The 20,126-nt window shown below is 44.7% G+C and overlaps 1 protein-coding gene across 1 annotated transcript in view; it reads left to right on the forward strand.

Moving 5' to 3' along the window:
* The window catches only part of LOC138299672 (interferon regulatory factor 9-like), a 209,017-nt gene that overhangs the window by 146,674 nt on the left and 42,217 nt on the right, over positions 1-20,126 (forward strand). Inside the window, exons 7-8 of the mRNA XM_069238144.1 lie at positions 9,374-9,739; positions 10,569-10,684. Of these exons, the coding sequence (XP_069094245.1) occupies positions 9,374-9,739; positions 10,569-10,684 (482 nt within the window). The remainder of the gene's footprint in view (positions 1-9,373; positions 9,740-10,568; positions 10,685-20,126) is intronic.

The following is a 20,126-nucleotide window of genomic DNA, read 5'->3' on the forward strand; positions in this document are numbered from 1 at the left end:
CAGCTGGAATGATGACTGCCTAAAGTCTAAAGGGCGCATCTCACATTGGCCGCCAGCTTGGGACAGCCAGCCCGACATGCGCATTTCAGCCTGCACCAATATTAGCTGCGTAATAGCTGGGCGGACTGCAGGCAAAGGCCCCTATTCTGAAAAGGAGCGCTGTGTGAGCCTGCTCCAACCAATCATGGTGCCGCTCTCATTCTGAACACGGCAGGACAGCAGCTCTAGGATTGGTCAGATTCTTTGGCTCTTCACTTCAGGCTCCAGTGGGTTTCTTCTGCAAAGACAACCGGAAAAATCAACATCATCAGTAAGTACTTTTATTTATTTAAAGTACATGATTTCCCAGTTTGCACGGAGTGCACAGCCCCGTGCTGCACGGGGTCATGGCTCTGCACTTCATGATGAGCCAGAAAAGCAAAGCGGAAAATGTGCGGGCACTGTGATTTTACAGGTAACAATGTAGAATGAGAAAGAAGGCCGCACAGCGTGTCCGTTGTGCAACAGGGATATCAACCAGCGTTCCAGCCTCTGTTCATGCCACCAATCCTGAGCCCCACCTCCCTAGCCCTCTGCTCGGTCAAGTGCATGGTGATAAGGAAGTGAAGGCTCGGTCATCCACTGCTGAAGCACGTGTTGTATATGACTACACAAGCGGGCCCTGTGGGGTTGCTGTCTGTCTCCATCAACACTGCACTTTAATTTTCCACCCATGACCATGAAGCCTCTTTTGTGCTTCTTACAGTCCCTTTCTCTTCTCAGTTCTAATACCAAGCCTCCCCACCCTTCGAATTACCCCATGCGGAACTCTTCTTTCAGTACACTCAGTACCACCAAACCCCGCACTTATCATATGTTTGCTAACAAACTATTAATTCAAACCGTCACTCACGCACCATGCTGTAAATTTATCTGACATTACACACGCCTTGAAAGTGTTTTTGCAGACCTCCATCAAACGCTCGGCACAATCTATGATGCTTTGCTCAATCATCCTGCCTCAGCCTCTCAACTTGTAGACCATAACAACTGCATCTCCGGTGGCCTCTTACAACATTCAGGGCTATGACTACTCCTGCAACTCAGTGCAAACGCCATACAACTAATGACTTCAGCAGTAGGTTACCGCATTTCAGCTACAGACCGAGTTCACTTTTTGTTGGAGCTGCGGGTGTGTGACGGTGGCACAGCAGAGAGTGCTGCGTGCCGTGCTCCGGAAATTGGTAGTGATATCCCACATTTAAAACTGTTGGTGTATCAAGACCTTTCCTGTTGGAGGGCAGATAGTCCACTTGCGTTTCCCCTGGTATCTCGTTTTACTGTCTAGCGCTATATCGCCATTCGTGCGCCTCGCGGTGTGGTTGGAGTTCGGCTATCTTCACGCGCTGCTCTTTGGGACTGCATCAGAGATGGTGTCTGGTGGTTGTTAGATTGGGGTCATCAGTGGTGTGCCCGTGGTTAATATGCTTCATTGGTGTGTTTGTTTGCTTGTACGTGTTTGAACATGATTGTGCTTTTGTGTGTCTTCGGAGGTCAGTACCAGTCGGGGTGCCATCTAGAAGGATTTGCATCTGCATCACTTGAGTGAGTTTCTAAAGTGCTTGACTACGGTATCTTGTAGGGTCCGCAGTGTCTCTTCACATCAGAGTGGCTTTGCCTCTCGGCAGTTTTGAAAATGCGGTTATTTATAGAAAGATCATTGTCTGATAACTAAATGTATAATACTTTACTCTACACCGTCTGGAACGTAAAAGTTAAACAACCGTTTACGTTTAATTGGCAAAGAAAGGTTTTCTCTTTCATGGGTGCAAAGAAAGTGTCAGCCCTGCCAACCACAATCTCCACCTCGGAGAGTTTGATGCAATTTTAGGGGTGGCAGACAGGGAGGCAGTGCATTCACAGTACTTGTATATATGTGTTGGTGGCTGTTAAGTCCACATCTGCTATCTTCCCCTTCTAGTCGCATCTCTGTGTTTCTGTGCAATGGCTCACGATGTGCAGATCCCTTTTACTTTCATTCCTGTTGCTCTTCCTCCTTATTTTTTTTACTCCAGAGCATTGTCTGGCACCAGCCTAAGTTGCCACTTGATGAGTGGTAAAAGGATTGACAGGGAGTGTTAAATTGCGGAACCACGACAGCACTGTTGAGTGGCTATTGAAAAAAGGGCTTTTTACACTGGGTACTGAATGCTCAGCTTCTCTCCATTACATGAACATCACATTTATTCTATATGATATGCCATGCTTTATGTCTTAAATGTGTGGAGCATGGTAGCGCAAGTGGTTATGTCAATAACCTGGGAAATGAACTATGGTTACACTGGGTAAGCAACTACCTACGTCATTATCATATGAAATCTCTTTACAGATGTCAAACTACACTTTCACAATTTTGCCTTATTAACTTCTTGCTTTTTCAAATGTACTTGAAAATGCACCATTTGCCTGCAGTTATTTCCAAAATATTCTTCTGGGAGGGAACCCCCGAACTACTCTTATAATGGTCAGGCTCGTTCGCTACACTCGCTTGCCATAGGACCGTCCTTAGGAATTTATACGCTCCATCACTTTCAAATGTCACCAGCCGCCCCTAGGAAGTAATTCTCAATGCAGAACCAGGAACAGCTTACCCGAATATTGCCAGGATACAATCATTCTAGGCATTCATTCCTCAGTTTCAACCAGGTCAACAGGTGACAGCCAGGACAGTCATGCGCCTCCTTGGTATGATGGGTTCATGGACTGCCATAGTACCTTATGCCAGACTAAGCATGCATCCGTTGCAGGAGTACTTAGCGCACTAATGGACTCAAGCAGAGGCCCAGTAGGAAGATCTAGTGTTGACTGGCAGTCATGCTTGCCATTCTCTGCAATGGTGGATCACCAACAACCTGTTAAAAGGATGGCCCTTCCTAGACACAGTTAGGCAGTGGACCTAACAACAGACGCCTTCCTTACGGGATGGAGAGCGCATTCATAATATCCAACTGTCCAGGGGCACTAGATACCAAATCAGCAACATCTTCACAAAAATCACTTGGAGCTGCTAGTTGTTCACCTAGCGCTGAAAGCCTTCCTTCCTCACCTGATTGGCAAGGTAGTCCTTATCAGAATGGGCAACAATGCAGCCTCTATTATTTTCAAAAGCAAATGGGAACCAGAACCCCTCCACTTTCCCATTTAGCCCACACCATTTGGAGGTGGGCTCTCTGACACAGCATTCACCGGTTAGCCGAGTACCTATTGGGAGTGGATAATGATTTTTGCAGATCTCCTTAGCAGGAGGAGCCAACAAGTCAACGAGTGGAAACTCCATCTACAAGTTCTCCTACAGTACTTTCAGCATTGGGGTTGATCACACATAAACCTCTTCGCCACATCAGAAAGCGCCAAATGCCCAAACTTCGTTTACAGGTTCCCACACCCACGGTACAAAGGCAATGCACTGTGGATGTGTTGTTCAGGGATATTTGCTTACACTTTTCCACCTCTCCCACTGCTTCCGTTTGTGGTTCGCATACTTCGGAAGACATCTCTCACTCTCATCGTAGTGGCTCCCACATTGGCACAACAACCATGGTTCACCACACTTCTCAAGCTATCAGTAGTTTCCCACGAAACACTCCCCAACAGACTGGACCTTCTCAGGCAGAACCGTGGAGAAACCAGGCCCTGGGTCTCTCAACCTTGCAATCTGGCCCCTGAATTTGGTTACCTCAATCTCCCACGACAATGTATGGACATTCTCAAAAAAGCACACAGGCCGACTACTTGGACTTGTTATGCTGCTAAATGGAAAAGATTTGTTCACTATTGTCACTCCAAACACAATGATCCCTCAGCAGCCAAGGTACAAGACATTGACTGCTGTTTCTTTCATTTGTATACCTCTGGTTTGGCCTTTACATCTATAAGGCTACGTCTAGCAGAGGTAGCTGCATACCTACAAAATAGGCAACACACTTCCCTATTCAGAATTCCAGTCATCAAAGCCTTTTTGGAAGGTCTTAAAAGAGTAATTACTCCTGGGGTGCCACCAGCTCTAACATGGAATCTCAATATTGTATTAACAAGACTAATGTGCCCTCCATTTGAGCCCCTCCACTACTGCTCCCTCTAGTTTCTATCCTAGAAGGTAACATTCCTAGTTGCTATCACTTTGCTTAGGTGTGTCAGTGAGTTTCAGGCACTAACTTTGGAAGAACCCTTCTTTTAAATACACAGAGGCAGGGTTGTACTACATACCAACCTTTAATTTCGTCAAAAGGTGGTCTCAGTTCCACGCAAATCAGTCCATTGAATTTTCTTTCTCTTCCCTCAACCTGACTCAGTTGCAGAAAGGGCTCTACACATATTAGATGTAAAACAAGCTCTCATGTGTTATATTGGCAGGCCTAAATCATTCAGGAAGATTCAACAACTTTTTGTTGCTTTCTCCAAACCTCCCAAAGGAAAGGCCATTTGTAAATGAAGCACTGTAAGATGGATTGTTAAATGCATCCAAACATGCTATGCTAAAGCTAAAATAACTTTACCTTTCTTCCTAGAGCCCAATCCAGTCGTAAAAATGGAGCTTCAATGGCCTTCTTAGGAAAAATCCCTATAGCTGACATATGTAAATCAGCTACATGGTCTACACCACTCACTTTTATGAAACATTACTGTGTAGATGTACTGACCCGTTGTTAAAAATGGGGTCTCTAGTTTCCAGTGGTTTGCATCTTGTCCAAGTAGGGTAAGCGGGTCACACAGCTAAGATAACCCCTGCTCATCCGCTTGGTAGCTTGGCATGAGCAGTCAGGCTTTTCTCAGAGGCAATGTGTGAAGTATTTGTACACACAGACACACACAGTAACACACTGAAAGCACCACAAATGTTCTCCTCACCGTTTAGGAAAAATATCCAATATTTATCTGAATAAAACAAGACCAAAACAACAAAAATCTAACATATAGAAATAAAGATATCACTTTTTAAGGGTTTAAAATTAATTCATGGGAATCAATGGTTATATCCGTTTAGCACAAAGTACCTGGGATGTGTGAGAAACAAAGACAATGCATAGGTTACTTACTGCGCAGGGGAGGTGATGCGTCAATTCCTTCCTCACGGGAGAGGCAATGCATCCGTTCCTTCCTGGCAGAGGAGGTGATGCGTCTAATCTTTCCTCGCAGAAAAAGCAATGCTTTGATTTCCAAACAGGCAGCCTTGGTTCCTTACATGGGTGCTGGGTTGATAAGAAACTAACGCCTCGGCCGTGTTGATGGAGCCACAGGGAAACAGGCGCTGTGTCGGTTCTGCAGCCACAAGACAGGCGCTGCGTTGATTTATCTGCATTGATGTGTCGCATTGGTGCATGGCTTTTCTTCAGGTCACCAGCTTACACTTTCAGGAGCCTAGGGACTGGAGTTGGCACCACTTGGCAAATCAGGAATCTCATCAGAAGAGCCCAAGCAATGGCAGATGAGGTCTTTAATGACCCTGAGGCTTCTTAACAGGAGGCAAGCTCAGTTCAAACCTTTGTAGAACCACGGAAAGCAGGATCTGGAAAGCAAAGTCCAGTCCTTTCATTCCTAGGACCGAAGCAGCAAGCAGCAGGCTAGCACAACAAAGCAACAGACAGAGTGACAGTCCCACTTACGGCATCCAGCTCTTCTTCCTGGCAAAATGTCCAGAAGTGTTCTATGTGGTGTCAGAGGTCCAGTACGTATACCCATTTCTGCCTCTGAAGTAGACAAACTTAAAAGAGAAGTATTTGTAGTGCACAAAACCCTGCCTTGGCCCCAGACACAGTCAAGGGGGATGGAGACTGCTTTGTGTGAGGACGGCCACAGCCCTATTCGGGTGCAGGTGTCAGCTTCTCCCACCACTCCAGCTCAGGAAGACCCATCATCCTGGTGATGGGCCATCAGGATATGCAGGGCACACCTCAGCTCCCTTTATGTGACTGTCTAGACTGAATGCACAAACAGCCCAACTGTCATTCTGACCCAGACGTGTGTTCCACAGACAGGCAGGGGCACAGAATGGTTACGCAAGAGAATGCCCACTTTCTAAAAGTGGCATTTTCAGACCTACAATTCAAAAACCAACTTGTGCGTCCAGAGACCCCAAACTCAAGATCTCTATCTACTCCCAATGGGAATCTACACTTAAAAGATATTTCAAGGCAATCCCCATGTTAGCCTATGGGAGAGATAGGGCTTGCAATAGTGAAATCCCAAGTTAGCAGTATTTTACTATCAAGACATGTAAAACATACCAGTACATGTCCTACTTTGGGACTACCTTAGCGGTGACTTACATGTAGTAAAAAGGAAGGGTTGGGCCTGTCAAGTGGGTGCACTTGCCAGGTTGAAATGGCAGTTTAAAACTACACACACAAACACTGTGGTAGGTCTGAGACATGTTTATAGGGCTACCCATGTGGGTGGGACAGTCAGTGCTGCAGTCCCATTAGTAGCATTTGATTTATAGACCCTGGACACACACTGTGCACAGTACTAGGGACTTACTAGTAAATCAGATATGCCAGTTATGGGGAAACCAATCACCAATACCATTTAGATAGGGAGCACTTGCACTTTAGCACTGGTCAGCAGTGGTAAAGTGCCCAGAGTCCTAAAGCCAGCAAAAAACAAAATTCAGCACAGGATCAAAAACAGGAGGTCAACAGTCAAAAATGCAGGGGAAACCACGCAGAGAGCAGACAGGTCGAACACCTGTCAAAAAGCCAGTGCGGGCCAAGCAGTTCAATGTACACTATTTCAAACAGCTGTAACTTCCACAGACTACCTGCCGCTTATGGAGGAGAACTGCTTTACAGTCTATGCACAGCATGTTTATCTACAGCCACACTTGCTTCGAAACGGCAAATGTTACTTACCCAGTAAGCTTCTGTTTGTGGCATGTAATGCTGTAGATTCACATGCGCCCACCCTCCTCCCGAACACCTGTGCTTGTTACAGTTACTTTACCTATTTCTTTACAAACTCTTTTGAGTGGACATTTCTCTATAGTATGCTTTTCTTCATGTTCTGTCCTCACCCGCCATGTGGGAAAATAATCTAACAATGGAGTTGGTGACGATGTGCATTACCAGCAAAATGAGGAATCGCAGTACCTCGCAATTAAAAAGTCTTCCTTCAAAGAAAATCAACTTGCAAACATCCGAGCCCAACACTAGATGGCAGGGTTATGAAGAGAATGTGAATCTACAGTACTACATGACACAAACATATGCTTACCGGGTAAGTAACATTTTCCTTTTATAGTGTTCTTCAAGCACTGAGATGTCCGGTTCTTTCATTTCTTAAAGGGTTCTTGCCACCCAGTTCTCATGGGCTTCTTGGCTTTGTGTCCTGCGGTTCTGTATACTGTAGTCTCATGGTTGGTGAGATTTGTGAGTTGACTGGTTCTCGTTCCCCTGTTGTTTAGTTTTGCTTTTCTTTCACCACTCCAAAGTTTGACTGAGGAGGCGATGGATTGAGTGTTTTTGTGACTTATATTGCCTTCTACTTGGACTTCTTTTAACAAGACAGATAGAGGGCTTGGCCAGTTGACGCATGTATCTCTTGCCTAGTTTCTTCTCTGCCTTATGGGAGATGATTCACTGCTGGGCTATGCAATGTTTTCCTGATGAGCTTTAGTTTCTTGACCACTGGTCACTGTTTAGTATTGGCCTCCTGTTTTCTGGTCAAATGCATAACTTCCATTCAGTTTCCTGTCTTGTGCTCGTTGTTCAGGGCTTTCGCTTCCCAATTTTGGGCTTGGGGGTTACACTTAAGCCTGGTTTTGACCAGACAGAGTGAGGCTTCTGTCCAAATGTGCCTATCTGTTTCTTCTTGATGTGTTCTTTCACGTTGTAGGGTTCAGAGTATGTAATGATCTGTGCCAGACGTTTTGGATTTGTGTATCTCTTGTGCTACTTGCGGATTTAAATTTGGTAATAACACTGTGCCTACCTAATGGAAATTTGTAAGGGACATCTTTTATTGCTGAAAGGTTGTTTAGTGTTTGATAGTGATGAGTTTGTGAAGTATTGCTCTGGTATATACTCAATTAGTAAGTACTGGGATGAGGAAGGATTGAGGTAATGCACCAATTACTTTTTAGTAATCTTTATTAGTCTGATTATCCTTTCTTGTATCACTATTTGTGGCCCACCCTCCCTTCCCTTAATCAAGACTTTGGGGATAACAGGAAGATCTTGGGGTCACTACACCTTCATGGCCCTTGTAAAAAGGAAGAGCTTGTGGGCAAGGATGGAAAGAAAGTAGAAGGAGGCCTATTTTCATCTTTTTACTAAGTCATGTGGTGTCTGGGAAGACGTGGACACACCTCAAGTAATAAGTACTGGGATGAGGGAGGATAATCCGGGCAATGAAGACTACAGGTTAAGTAACCAGTGCCGGGGAAATTTGTTTTAAACTGTATGGAAACATTTTAAACCAGAGTGAATTAAAATAGATGAAAAACTGCACAGACATAGAAGAATAATAGTGGCAGAGAAATATTTTGAACATCACTAGTTTGGGTGGTGTTAGTTTAGGAGTAGGCAGAAAATATGTTGGTATGTCTTTTCTAAATGAAAGGAGGTAGGGTTGTGTGATGTGAAGGAAGGGTATCGCAGGTGGTGGCACTGGCTCTCGTGAAGGACTGCTTCTGAGCAGGAGTTGTTCGGCATTTTGAAACCTTACGCTTCATGGAAATTCTGCTTCTGAAAAGTCTAAGGACACCAGAGATGGAAGTTAGAACTGCAAGCTAGGGATGGCTGGCTTTGTGAATGGCTTTATATTCACATAAACAATGTTTAAATTTGAATAGGCTTGGGGGATTTAGTACTTGGTTACTTTGAGGAAGTGAAGATAGAAATTGTTGATTTTAGAGATAAGGGGGGGAGGGTTTCTAGTGCCAAGCCAATAGATTTTAACGTGAGAGAAAAGGGAGAGAGGGAAGCCTTCAAGTTTCAAGAAACCCAGAGAGAGAGGTCAAATTTGTTCTTGTGAGCAGATGTAAAGGAGAGGGACTCATTTTTTGGTGGGGGGTTAAGATGAAGAAATTCTGCCATTCAGTCCTGAAATCTCTAAAGGGAAATACTTAGGGTGACAATTATCAGAATCTTAGGTATAATAGGTATCAGCACACTGGAGTACAAAGCGGTCCGTACCCATATGGATCATACTCGGGGGCTCCATACACAGACTGTGCAAAGCAGGGGCTCTTCTTTAATATGTTTTCTATCTCGCCTCGGATGCAGAACTGTGGATAACTATGTACTGTGCGGGTTAGTGGAATATCTTCTGTTTTGTGTGCGCATCTCTGCCTGATCCAAAGATTTTTTTGTTGTAAACTTGTCTTCCTCTCTTATAGGTATTTTTGCCATGCGGGTCACCATCTTCTATGGAGGGCAGCTGGTGCTCCAAAAGGACATCCTGAGTGGGGACTGTAAGATTTCCTCGGCTCGGCCATCATTGGTTACTAGTGGGATGGAGCGCATCTTCCTGCCACCAACTGATACCATTTCAGATCCGGCTAGGCGCGGATCCACTCAGGACCTGTTAACTTTCCTAGAGAAGGGGCTCATGTTAGCCAGCAATCCACAGGGCATCTTCGTCCAGCACTTTTGCCAGAGGCATATTTTTTGGACAGGCCCCTGTGCTCCCCAGTCTGGTATGAGCAACAAGCTGGAGAAAGGGGCACATGTCAAAGTCTTTGACACCAACCAGTTCCTTAATGGTGAGTAAAAATGCCATGTGAAGGGAGAGCGGGAAGGGGAGGAAATGAGATACGAAAAAAAAGAATGCCAAAGAGTTTGTGCCAACGAGTTCCTTAGCATTGAGAAGGGATGCCACTTATTAAAAGGGAAGGTGTGAGATGTGTACAAAGTGAACGAAGTAGGGGGCAATGCAATGTGAAACGCAGGGGAGATGCAAGAAGAGGTGAAGAGAAGAGACAATATCAAAGTATTTTAGGCTTACTAAAAGTTAAAATGCCACCCTGAATGGGCATGGAGGTAGCACTGAGGGAGTCTGCAGGGAGCTGGAGAGGGCGCAGTAATGGGGTCTCCAGGGAGCTGGAGAGGGGGGTCTGCGTGGAGTCGGAGAGAGCAGTGACGGGGTGGAGAGAAGCCTGAGGACTGGAGAGAGCAGAGAGAGGGCGTGAATGGACATGGAGGTAGCACTGAGGGAGTCTGCAGGGAGCTGGAGAGAGAGCAGTAATGGGGTCTCCAGGGAGTCGGAGAGAGCAGTGATGGGGTCAGTAGGGAGATTGAGAGAAGCCTGAGGACTGGAGAGAGCAGAGAGAGGGGGTGTGCATGGAGTCGGAGAGAGCAGTGATGAGGTCAGGAGGGAGGTGAAGAGATGTCTCAAGACTGGAGAGGGCAGAGAGAATGTGCAGGGAGACAGGGGTGTGACGTTTGCATGGAGTTGTAGAAAGAAGAATGGGACGCTGCAAGGAGCGGAAGAGACGGGGTGTCAGGGATTTTCACTACTCAGTTTACAGCCGAAAGCGGCAGCTTCGCTTCTTCTTTCTTTTTCTGAAACACACTTGTACTCTTGCTCCACAGAGCTCCTCCTTTACCAAAATTGCCAGGGCCCGCGCCCCAAGTTCCAGGTGATGTTATGCTTTGGTGAGGAAATATCGGAGGGTGACCGAAGGGAAGACAAGCTCATCACTGTGCAGGTAAACTCAGAGCTGGTATTTGTGCATGGTGCGTGTGGCCTAGGTCTGAGACCTACAGGCTGAGCGAGACGTGTGTGTGGTTTTCAGACTTAGTTCCTGTTGTCCCCATGCCTCAACTAGAGTTTATTAATGCACATTTAAGGAGCACAATGAATGTGAAGTAGCCATATTCACTATTGAACCTCTCTACTCCTTTCTTGAGCCTTCATAGGATTGGAATTCTACCAAAAATCCATGTAGGAAATCCTGTTTCATTACACAATGGGCCTGATTACGAGTCTTTCAGGGGGATAGTCAGAATGGATGGCACCTCATAAAAATAAATTCCTATACCTCAGGGTTCAGAACTTCCCTGGTGCAATAAATTCTGCCCGCACACAAGTTTTTAGGAGTGACACACATATTTTGTTGCTCACTACCCCAAAATCCACATGTCTGCTAAATACCAGGCCCACTGTCCCATTACATTTGCCTTCTAATATGTAGTAGGGAATGCACCATAGCACTCCTAATAACTGCCGTCCCTGCGAAAGCTCATTGTTTGCACAGGGATTGCAATGTAACCGGCCACTTGTAATCAGGGCCTGTTTCTGTGTTGGGAATTCGTTTTTGAGCCTCATTACAAATTCCCTGTTCAGGTCTGCAGGGGTGTGAATTCTACACACAATACTAGAGATCACGCACAGAGCACACGCAGGGGAGGTCTTGATCCTGCCCAGCAGTGGACGCGGCACAGGCTACACCGCCCACGTTACCGGCAGCACCAGGAGGCGCATAAAAGGTACCACCTTTCACCCGCTGAGCAGGACACGCAGAGCACATGCAAGGGGGGAGGGTCTTGATCCCGCCCAGCAGATGCGGCACAGGCTACGCCACCCATCCTACAGGCAGCGCCAGGAAGTGCATAAAGGCAACACCTGTCACCCGTGGTGTGGAACGTGCAGAGCACACACGGGGGAGGACTTGATCTTGCCCAGCAGCAGCAGCAGACGCAGTACAGGCTACGCCGCCCACCTTACCGGCAGCGCCAGGAGGAGAATAAAGATACCGCCTTTCACCCACAGCGCGGGACGCACGTGTCCGTGCCCGGGTGAAGACCAGGCCCAGAGCGGGACTGTCTGTGCCTGTCAGAGCCAGGAGGAGGCTGGGCTGGGCCACCCCCCCCCAACATTTACTGTTATTTTAGAGATAAAGCGGTGTTTGAATTGCCACCCTTGATGATGGAGCTTATTATTATTTAGGACATGAGAATACTTTCTCTATAGTGGTTTCTTGGGCACCAACTTACACTAATGTTCCATCTACCTATGTACTATGTTTGAACCATAATAGTTTTATTGGCCTGTATGTTAATAGTGGGCCAGTGAGGAAATAAGCGCGTCAAAGTAATATTGAACAGGTAATTCAGTTTAGGATTGGTGCCCAGGAATGGGCAAGAGAAAGTAACCAAATGCAAAAACTACACCCCCTCATAAAGATCATACATCAATACTAAAGTAGATCTCAGGTGCAATGGGGGCTATAGATAAGCAGATTTCAAATGCAGAAGAAAGGCTCCTATCACAAGGGAGCCCTACGGAGGCCTCATCTCTGCACAACAATCCCTCTAATTTTATCCAATATGCAAATGAATCTATATTAGAGCCCGACAATTTTCCCCCTCCACCTAAACGTACACAAAAGCCTCGAGCATTTCAAAGGGGAAATGCTTCAAACTCTTCTACAGCTGAACTCTGTAATGAAGGCAATACAAGTACTCAACTTACTGGACACCCACAAATAAAAACCGTCACAAAGAAACCCCCTAAGAACATAACTGAAACTACAGCAAAACTGCATGTAAATATTCTAGACACAATTAAAGCCTTAGAACTTACAGTTAAATCATTACTTGATATCCTCTTAAATCATTTAATTCAAGTGGAGAGTAACGTGGTGTCCATCCTCGACTTATTGAAGACACGATCCGTTGATCCAATTCCCACAACTCTTCAATCTAATGGCACAACCCACTTAAATTTACGTTTAGCAACGGAGTTGCAATCCCTGCCAATTACATCTTTAGCCAAGCAGCCTCCCACAGTCATGTACATACCTGGAATGCTCTTGTAGTGTACATCAAACTACGACAGCGTATACAAGACAAGTTGGCCCTGAGAGCCATAACACGTCTTACTGTCCCCCAGATACTCCCCTTCTCCCATGCGACATCTTACAACTACCTCCCACTGCAACTCCCTATGTAGTGGTCCTTGCTAATGTTCCTACTATACCAGGCCATAACTGGGAATTATGGATGGTGCTAAGAAATAAATCCTTAAATTGGATAGGATCTCAAATGGAACCTGGTATGATTGGCACTCTATTCGAAGGCAAAGATGGTGAGGAGAGTTAAATGGATTGGTAGGAGCCGGACATCATTAATGGGGGATTGTGTGGTACTCTCATTTAAATCTCCAAGATTGGTAGAAAGAATCCATCAGGGATTAAGTGCTCGACAGGTATCTAACCGTGAAATTTAATTACTACCATTAGGCTATTTCTATCAAGGCAATAAGGGTCAGGACCAACCCAGAAAATGGACTCCCTCCTTAAGAGAGCGAATCGAGTCTAACAACTTCATACCTACTAGTAATAGATTTCGAGCCCTCTCGCCCCTGGAAGAATTGGACTGACTGAGCTATGATCTGGACGGCTGTAGCGGGTGGGTGACCTCTGCGGAATCTTTATCTGACCCATTAAACAACAGTGGCTGTATTATGGGCCGTAGTAGAGAAACACTTGAGGGAATTATTAATGATCAGCACAACATTAGATCTGGAGTGCGCGAAAGAGGAGATCTCGTTCACTCGGACATTCACTCATCTCTCCCTCTTAATGAGGTAGATCTTGTTACCTCTGATACACATGAAGCAGGGGTTGTAAGACCAGGTCTCAATCCTTTGTTCTGGAATGTGGCAGGTCTCCGCAGCAAGACTGAAAACACTGAATGGTTAGGCTTCATTGGAGCATTTTCCCGTTTGTGCCTCCAGGAAACCTGGTGTATGGATCCCATACATATAAATGGATACAGGACATTCCATACTCCCGCGATCCCTCCATCCATCGCAGGTCGAAAGGGAGGCTTTGTACTTATATTTCAAATAAGCTTGATCTGATAAAGGTGATTAAGCTAACTTCTAATGCTTGCTATCATGTGACTGTGTGCAAACTACAAAATTTGTTACAGTTAGCCATTATAAACTGTTACAGTAACGCTCCTTTGGGAACATTTTAAATATAAACAGACAATTGCAGGATGATTTGGGATTAGTGTGTAACTCCACCAGGAGAGAGACCCTGATTGTATGTAAAGGCAATTTTAATATGTATCTGTGTACACAATCCTCTGAGAAAGTCTGTGGCTTATATGAAGGGGGTAATGAGGCTTAAGTTCAGTTCACTCACAATTATTATGGTAACATACTGAATGACACCATGTCTAGGTTTGACTTATCATTTTTAAATGAAATTTGCGGTAGAAAATCGCAATTTAAACCAACCTTTAATGGCAGACGCGCAAACACAACAATTGATTTTATTCTAACATCTAATAACTTCTCTCACAGCGTATCCAACTATCAGACTCATGATATTGTACTTAGCAATGCTTATCCTCAAAGCATACATCGCCTTGCTTTTGGATAAAAAACAACATAGGGGATCCCCGGACCATCTCAGTAATATAGAACTGGGTTCCAGAAATGGATATTCTCTACACTGATCCCAGATTGAACCAACAGGCTTTATGAAACAGCTGTTTAGCAACTAAGCTAAAGATTTTGAGATCTGCCTTGAGGATAATATACACCCACAAGAATGTATCAGAGCTTTTACCACAATTACACGTGGGATTAAAAAGTCACTTTGCTCTAATGTGAGAATGCCGGGACTCCGGAAAAAAAGGCTGGTTTGACTCTGAATGTACACAGGCTTATAAAAATCTCAAGAAGGCCCTATATAATTCAAAAAGTAAGAGTAAGATTTCCACACTTAGACAGGAGTTTAGGAAGGCCGTTAAAAATAGGAAAAACTATATAAAATAAGAGGCTTGGAATACTATGTACGAAGCAAGCCTTAAAAACAATGTTACATTTTGGAAGGTAGTAAATTTCCAGCTGAAAACAAATCTCCCAGCATAGAAATAGCTATCATGGAAGAGGAATGGATTGCCCATTTCTCTGAAACATATAGTTCTAAAAAGGTGATCCCAGATGCAGATATTTATTAAGGCGATTTGTTGACTGTTACTCCACCGTTTAGTATAAATGAGGTTACCGAAGTCACTAATGCAAGCAAGAGTGGGAAAGCACCTGGCATAGATGGAGTCCCAGTGGACATATATTAGTCTGATACTGCACTGTGGGGCCCTTTATTGGCACAGGTCCTCAGAGCATGTTGTTCCATAGGTTTTATTTCAACTTGGGCTTCATAGTACCAATATTTTAAAAGGGTGATCGTCATAACCATGCTTGTTACAGACCAATTTCGCTTCTCGACACTTTTGCAAAGATAGCTGGTCGGATTATTTTTAATAGACTACAGGAATGGGCTAAAACAAATAATATTCTATCGGACTTGCAGTACAACCTTCGCCCTGGATAGGAATGGTAGAACAGGCTCTAAACTTAGACATCCTGATTGGTAAATACACTAAGGTTAAGAAAGGTAATCGATGCATGTTCTTTGTAGATTTGACCTCAGCGTTTGATTGTGTGATCCACAGCAAATTACGGTACACCTTGACTCACCTGGGGGTAGATGAAACAATAATCCACTTCATAAGGGAGTTATATTCTGGAAGCAGAGCAAAGGTAAGGTTTGGGGTGCACGGGGAGTGCACTAGCTCATTTAATATAAATCAAGGGGTACGACAAGGCTGTGTATTAGCGCCATTCCTTTTCTCATTATATATGAACAAACTCGAGACAGTGTTAGTTAACAAATGTAAGGATTTACCTCAAATTGGCCATTGGCCGATACCAGCTCTTTTGTACGCCGACGTTCTTATGGCATGAACCCCACTAGCTTTGCAGCGCCTTTTGTCAACCTTTGCTAACCACATGGAAGAACTAGGCCTTAGAGTTAATCGCTCTAAAACATATGTGATGAAATGTGGCACTAAGACTACCTAGAACTGCCACATTACAATAAAGGGAGAGAAAATAGATGTTACATCAACATTCTCGTACCTGAGAATTCTGTTTGATAACAAAGGCACTTGGTCCCAATGTATCAGCTCTAGGAAACAACAGTTCACTAAAACCAACATGGCTATAAAAAAATTCTGTAAACGAGTAGGGAGGATCACACCAAAAGACATGCTGACAATTTATAGTGCTAAATGCGCCCCTGTTGCTATGTCTGGGGCTGGCCATGGGGACATACAAAGTGCAATGTGCTGCAGATAGCGGAAAATAATTTTTTTAAGTCACTTTTAAATGTTCCAAAATCCACCTCATCATTTGTGTGTCATTCAGAACTGGGGGTTACGCACATTGCAAATTTAATAAGGATACAACCAGTATTGTTATGGCATAAAGTTTGGTCTTCAGAATATGCGAGTCTGAACCGAGCGATTTTAAATGATTGTTTAACTTTAAATTATCCATTGCGAATTCCCTAGTTGGAGTATATTTAGAACTTTTTCACGGACTTGGGCCACCTGGACTACTACGCTACACCAGATATAATGGGAACATTGAGCCGGAAAGATCTTGGAATGGAGTGTCTTACCCACCTGGCTGATTTAAGGTGGGCCATTGAAGCACAAAAACCTAGTATAATGAGGAATCAACTGATGCAGATGGCGGATGGCATAGAACCTTATCTACAGTATGTTTTGAACCCCAGGCACCGTTTTGTTTTCATACGCTTAGGGCTAGCGACATTCCATCGCTTGGTTAGTTTTCCTGTAATGAATAATTGGAGTGCTGTACTGGAGAACTGCCCCTGCGACTCAGTCTCAATACAAAGTACAATACATACAGTCCTATTTTGTAAATTGTATATTAGCCAGAGAAAGACATTTGTAATACTGCTTTTAAAATCTCTACAAATACGTCAGTGTCGCCCGGCTCATCTGTACCTACAAACTCTTCCATCAATCAAAATTTGCAATGGTATTGCAGTTTATCTATGCTCAGTATCGAAAGCCAGAAAGGGTTTTTAGATAACTCTGTAGGTGTTTCATTTACAAACTTTGCTATGGCTTAAATCTTTTTTAACAGTTTTGCACAATATATATGGAAATATGTCTCCTCGTTTAACCAACATTAACTGATGCATGCCACCCACGGATTTTAATTCTTAATACAGTTATGTTAACTTTTGAATTGTTTAATATGTGCTTTTATGGTTGCTGATAACAACCGAATGAAGTATTTCTACTACTACTACTACTAGAGATCACATTTACTCCGGAGTTGCAGAATTAACCGAGGAATGAGTAATTATAAAGAACATAAGTAATTCTGCATTTGATTCGCTGGGTAAATTCTTATTCTCCGCAGCTGTTTCTCTCAAAGATTTCAACTACATTCTGGTCTGCAGTGTTTCGACTGACCTAATAATTTCCAGTGGGCCTAACTGACATACTGAGATCAAATTAAATGATTTAATTTCACCCCTACTTTTGAATAAGCTTCCATGCTGAAAAACCTCAGCCCAAATAGCAACAGTAAACAATCCAGCCTGATAAATGAAAACATCCCACCCTCCCCAATCAAGAGTCCTGTGGATATCCTGTGGGCTACCACCTGCTCCTAAACCGTAACACTCAATCTCCCACCCCCAACATCACCGCACTAACCTCTGTAATGTACCGAAATGACATCAGCGCAGCACTTGTTACCTTGTAGCTAGGTAAAAACTATATAAATCTACACACAAACTGTCTACTGAAACAGGAACAAGCTCAGATGCACCTTCTGACTGGAAAGTCTCTGCTGCTGAGCTGCCAAGCCCAGGAGTTGGGATGCTTCTCAATCATTGAGGTGTCTGCCTGACTTGGTCATACAATAGGCTGATCTACCCCTGACGATGGTAGCAAGGATGCTTTTCAATCAATTAGTTTAATGTATGTCCCTTTCTAAACCTCTCTCCTCACAGGATTTCCCCAGGTCACAATAACCTTTTCCCTCCATTAGAACACAAAGCTTAAACATCTCACAATCTTAGCTAGGCAACCCAGTAGGGATCTTGAATGAAGTGCAACTTCTCTGTGTCACTAGCTCTCACAGGACAGGTTTAAAGCAGTGGTTCCCACCACCTGGGGGTCCGCAAAGCCTCCTCAGGGGGTCCTCAACTACTTAGAAAATTAAATATTATTAAAAGATTAGGCCCCCAGCATTTAGTAATGGCTCAGTGGGGGGCAGGGGGGTGTTCCTGGATTCCAATAATGATTCATTGGGGGTCCCCAGGTTTCAGTAATGATCAAGTGGGGGCCCACAGAAGTCAAAAGGTTGGGAACCGCTGGTTTACAGTAATTAAGTCAGTCATACCTATGTTGGAGTAGCATGCATTGCTGTAGATTCACATGCTTTGCATACTTCTGTCATCTAGTGTTGGGGGAGAACGTTTGCAACTTTATTTCTTCGAAGATGTCTTTCAAGTAATGAGGTATATGGTGACTCCTTATGCTGCCATTTCATATGGGCACCTTTTCCATATTAGGTTGTTTTCCCGCCATCGGGTTCAGATGTGACAACCAGAACTCCATGATCGACACAACCATCGATGCTCTCCCACCATTTCCGGCCTTCTTTTCGACACTGGTCATAGGGTAATACAGTATACTAATGCAGACTAGCTACAGAGACCACTGTGACATAAAGGTATTGCAGACTCTCTACCGCTGGCCTGCGGGCCTGGCTAGGGGCCTCAAGCCTTCAAACCCCTCCTCAACATTTTCTAGCTTGAGGATGTATTGCTGGTGATGGAACTGACCCTGTTTCAAAACTGCTCCCTCTGAGACACGAAATACCCCTGGTCTGACCCTCAACAGGTGTGTAATTTGTGTTTGTCACCTCAATACGTCGACACCAAGTGTCAGGCCTGCCTGATGTTCTGGTCGAAAAATACTTTATTACTGTAGGGACAGGCACTGAGAACATCATAAGATGTATTGACACTCTGGAAAAGAGCCTGGTCATTTTTGAGAAAGGAACCCCTAACGCCAAAGACACTGAGAAAGCTGGACCCTCAGACATTTCAGCCCACCAATCATTACTGGAATCAACCTTCTCTTCCAGCTCCATTGAGGAATAGGGACAATCACCGCTCATGGTCGAGAAAACGGGACCCACGCAGACAGACAGACAGACAACATCACCGGCTGTGAATGTAATAGACACTTACACCAAGACCACTAACGGCTGTTTAGGTGAGGTGGAGCACCAACTCCAAGGGGGCATTAGCCCCTGGAAGTCAAGTCAGCCTTCCGGGGTACTGCATGGCTCTGGCAAAGCTGACCCACACTCCCCTCCACCTAATTCAAGGGCTCCCGACCTACTTGACCGTTTGCCAAGACAAAGATCTTAGCCTCCTCAGTGCCGAATCCCTGCTGGCATGGAATACTGGAAGAGGATCCGAGACTGAAATCAGACATCATGTTTAGAGATGACACCACCCCAAGCCCCGAAGCAGTGGGAGCGAAGAACTACCTCAATGCCGCCAACCACGAAAGCCTCCAAGTCACTTGTGAAAGCCAAACCTGCAGCGTCAAGAGCCACCAGCCCCAATGATTTAGAAAAGCCAGCCTTGAGCAGCTCCAAGCAGAGCTTGATGCCTGTCAAAAGAGACATTAAATTCATCCACTAAGAGGTGTACTACCAAACCACTGTCCAAGGCAGTCAAGTCTTTACCACATAAGGTGGAAACCAGCTGTCGAGGAGGACTTAGCCTTGGTGCCAGAACCAGCTCTGGAGCACAAAAATAAGAGCAAAGAAAAAAGCACAAGCCCTATCCACTTTGCCCCTTCTACTGCTCCACCATTTCTGCCTCCTCTTCCACCTCCTTCTCTCCATCCCCTTCCAACTCCATAATCACTACCATGGGCAAATACACCTCAGGGTTCTCCACAATCTTCGACTGAATCACACAGCCCATACCATGAGGATGAGCTGTACAACACTTAAGGTGAGAGTGGAGACCCTGGGAAGATTATAATGTGGATCCACCTGGGTATCTTGACCCAGACCTGTATCTATCCAATCTTTTACCCCTCAACCCAATGATACAATCTCCTACCATGAGGTAATATGAAGGGCAGCCCAATACCCCAAAGTGGACTTTTATGTGATCCAGGAGGAGGATTACTCTTTAGTTGAGGCCCTCTCAAAGATAGAACTTACTGTTCAGTTTCTATCCCTGCTTAAGGGCATGTTATAACCAGCTACAGACG

Source organism: Pleurodeles waltl, chromosome 6, assembly GCF_031143425.1.
Source record: "Pleurodeles waltl isolate 20211129_DDA chromosome 6, aPleWal1.hap1.20221129, whole genome shotgun sequence".
Classification (NCBI taxonomy): Eukaryota; Metazoa; Chordata; class Amphibia; order Caudata; family Salamandridae; genus Pleurodeles; species Pleurodeles waltl.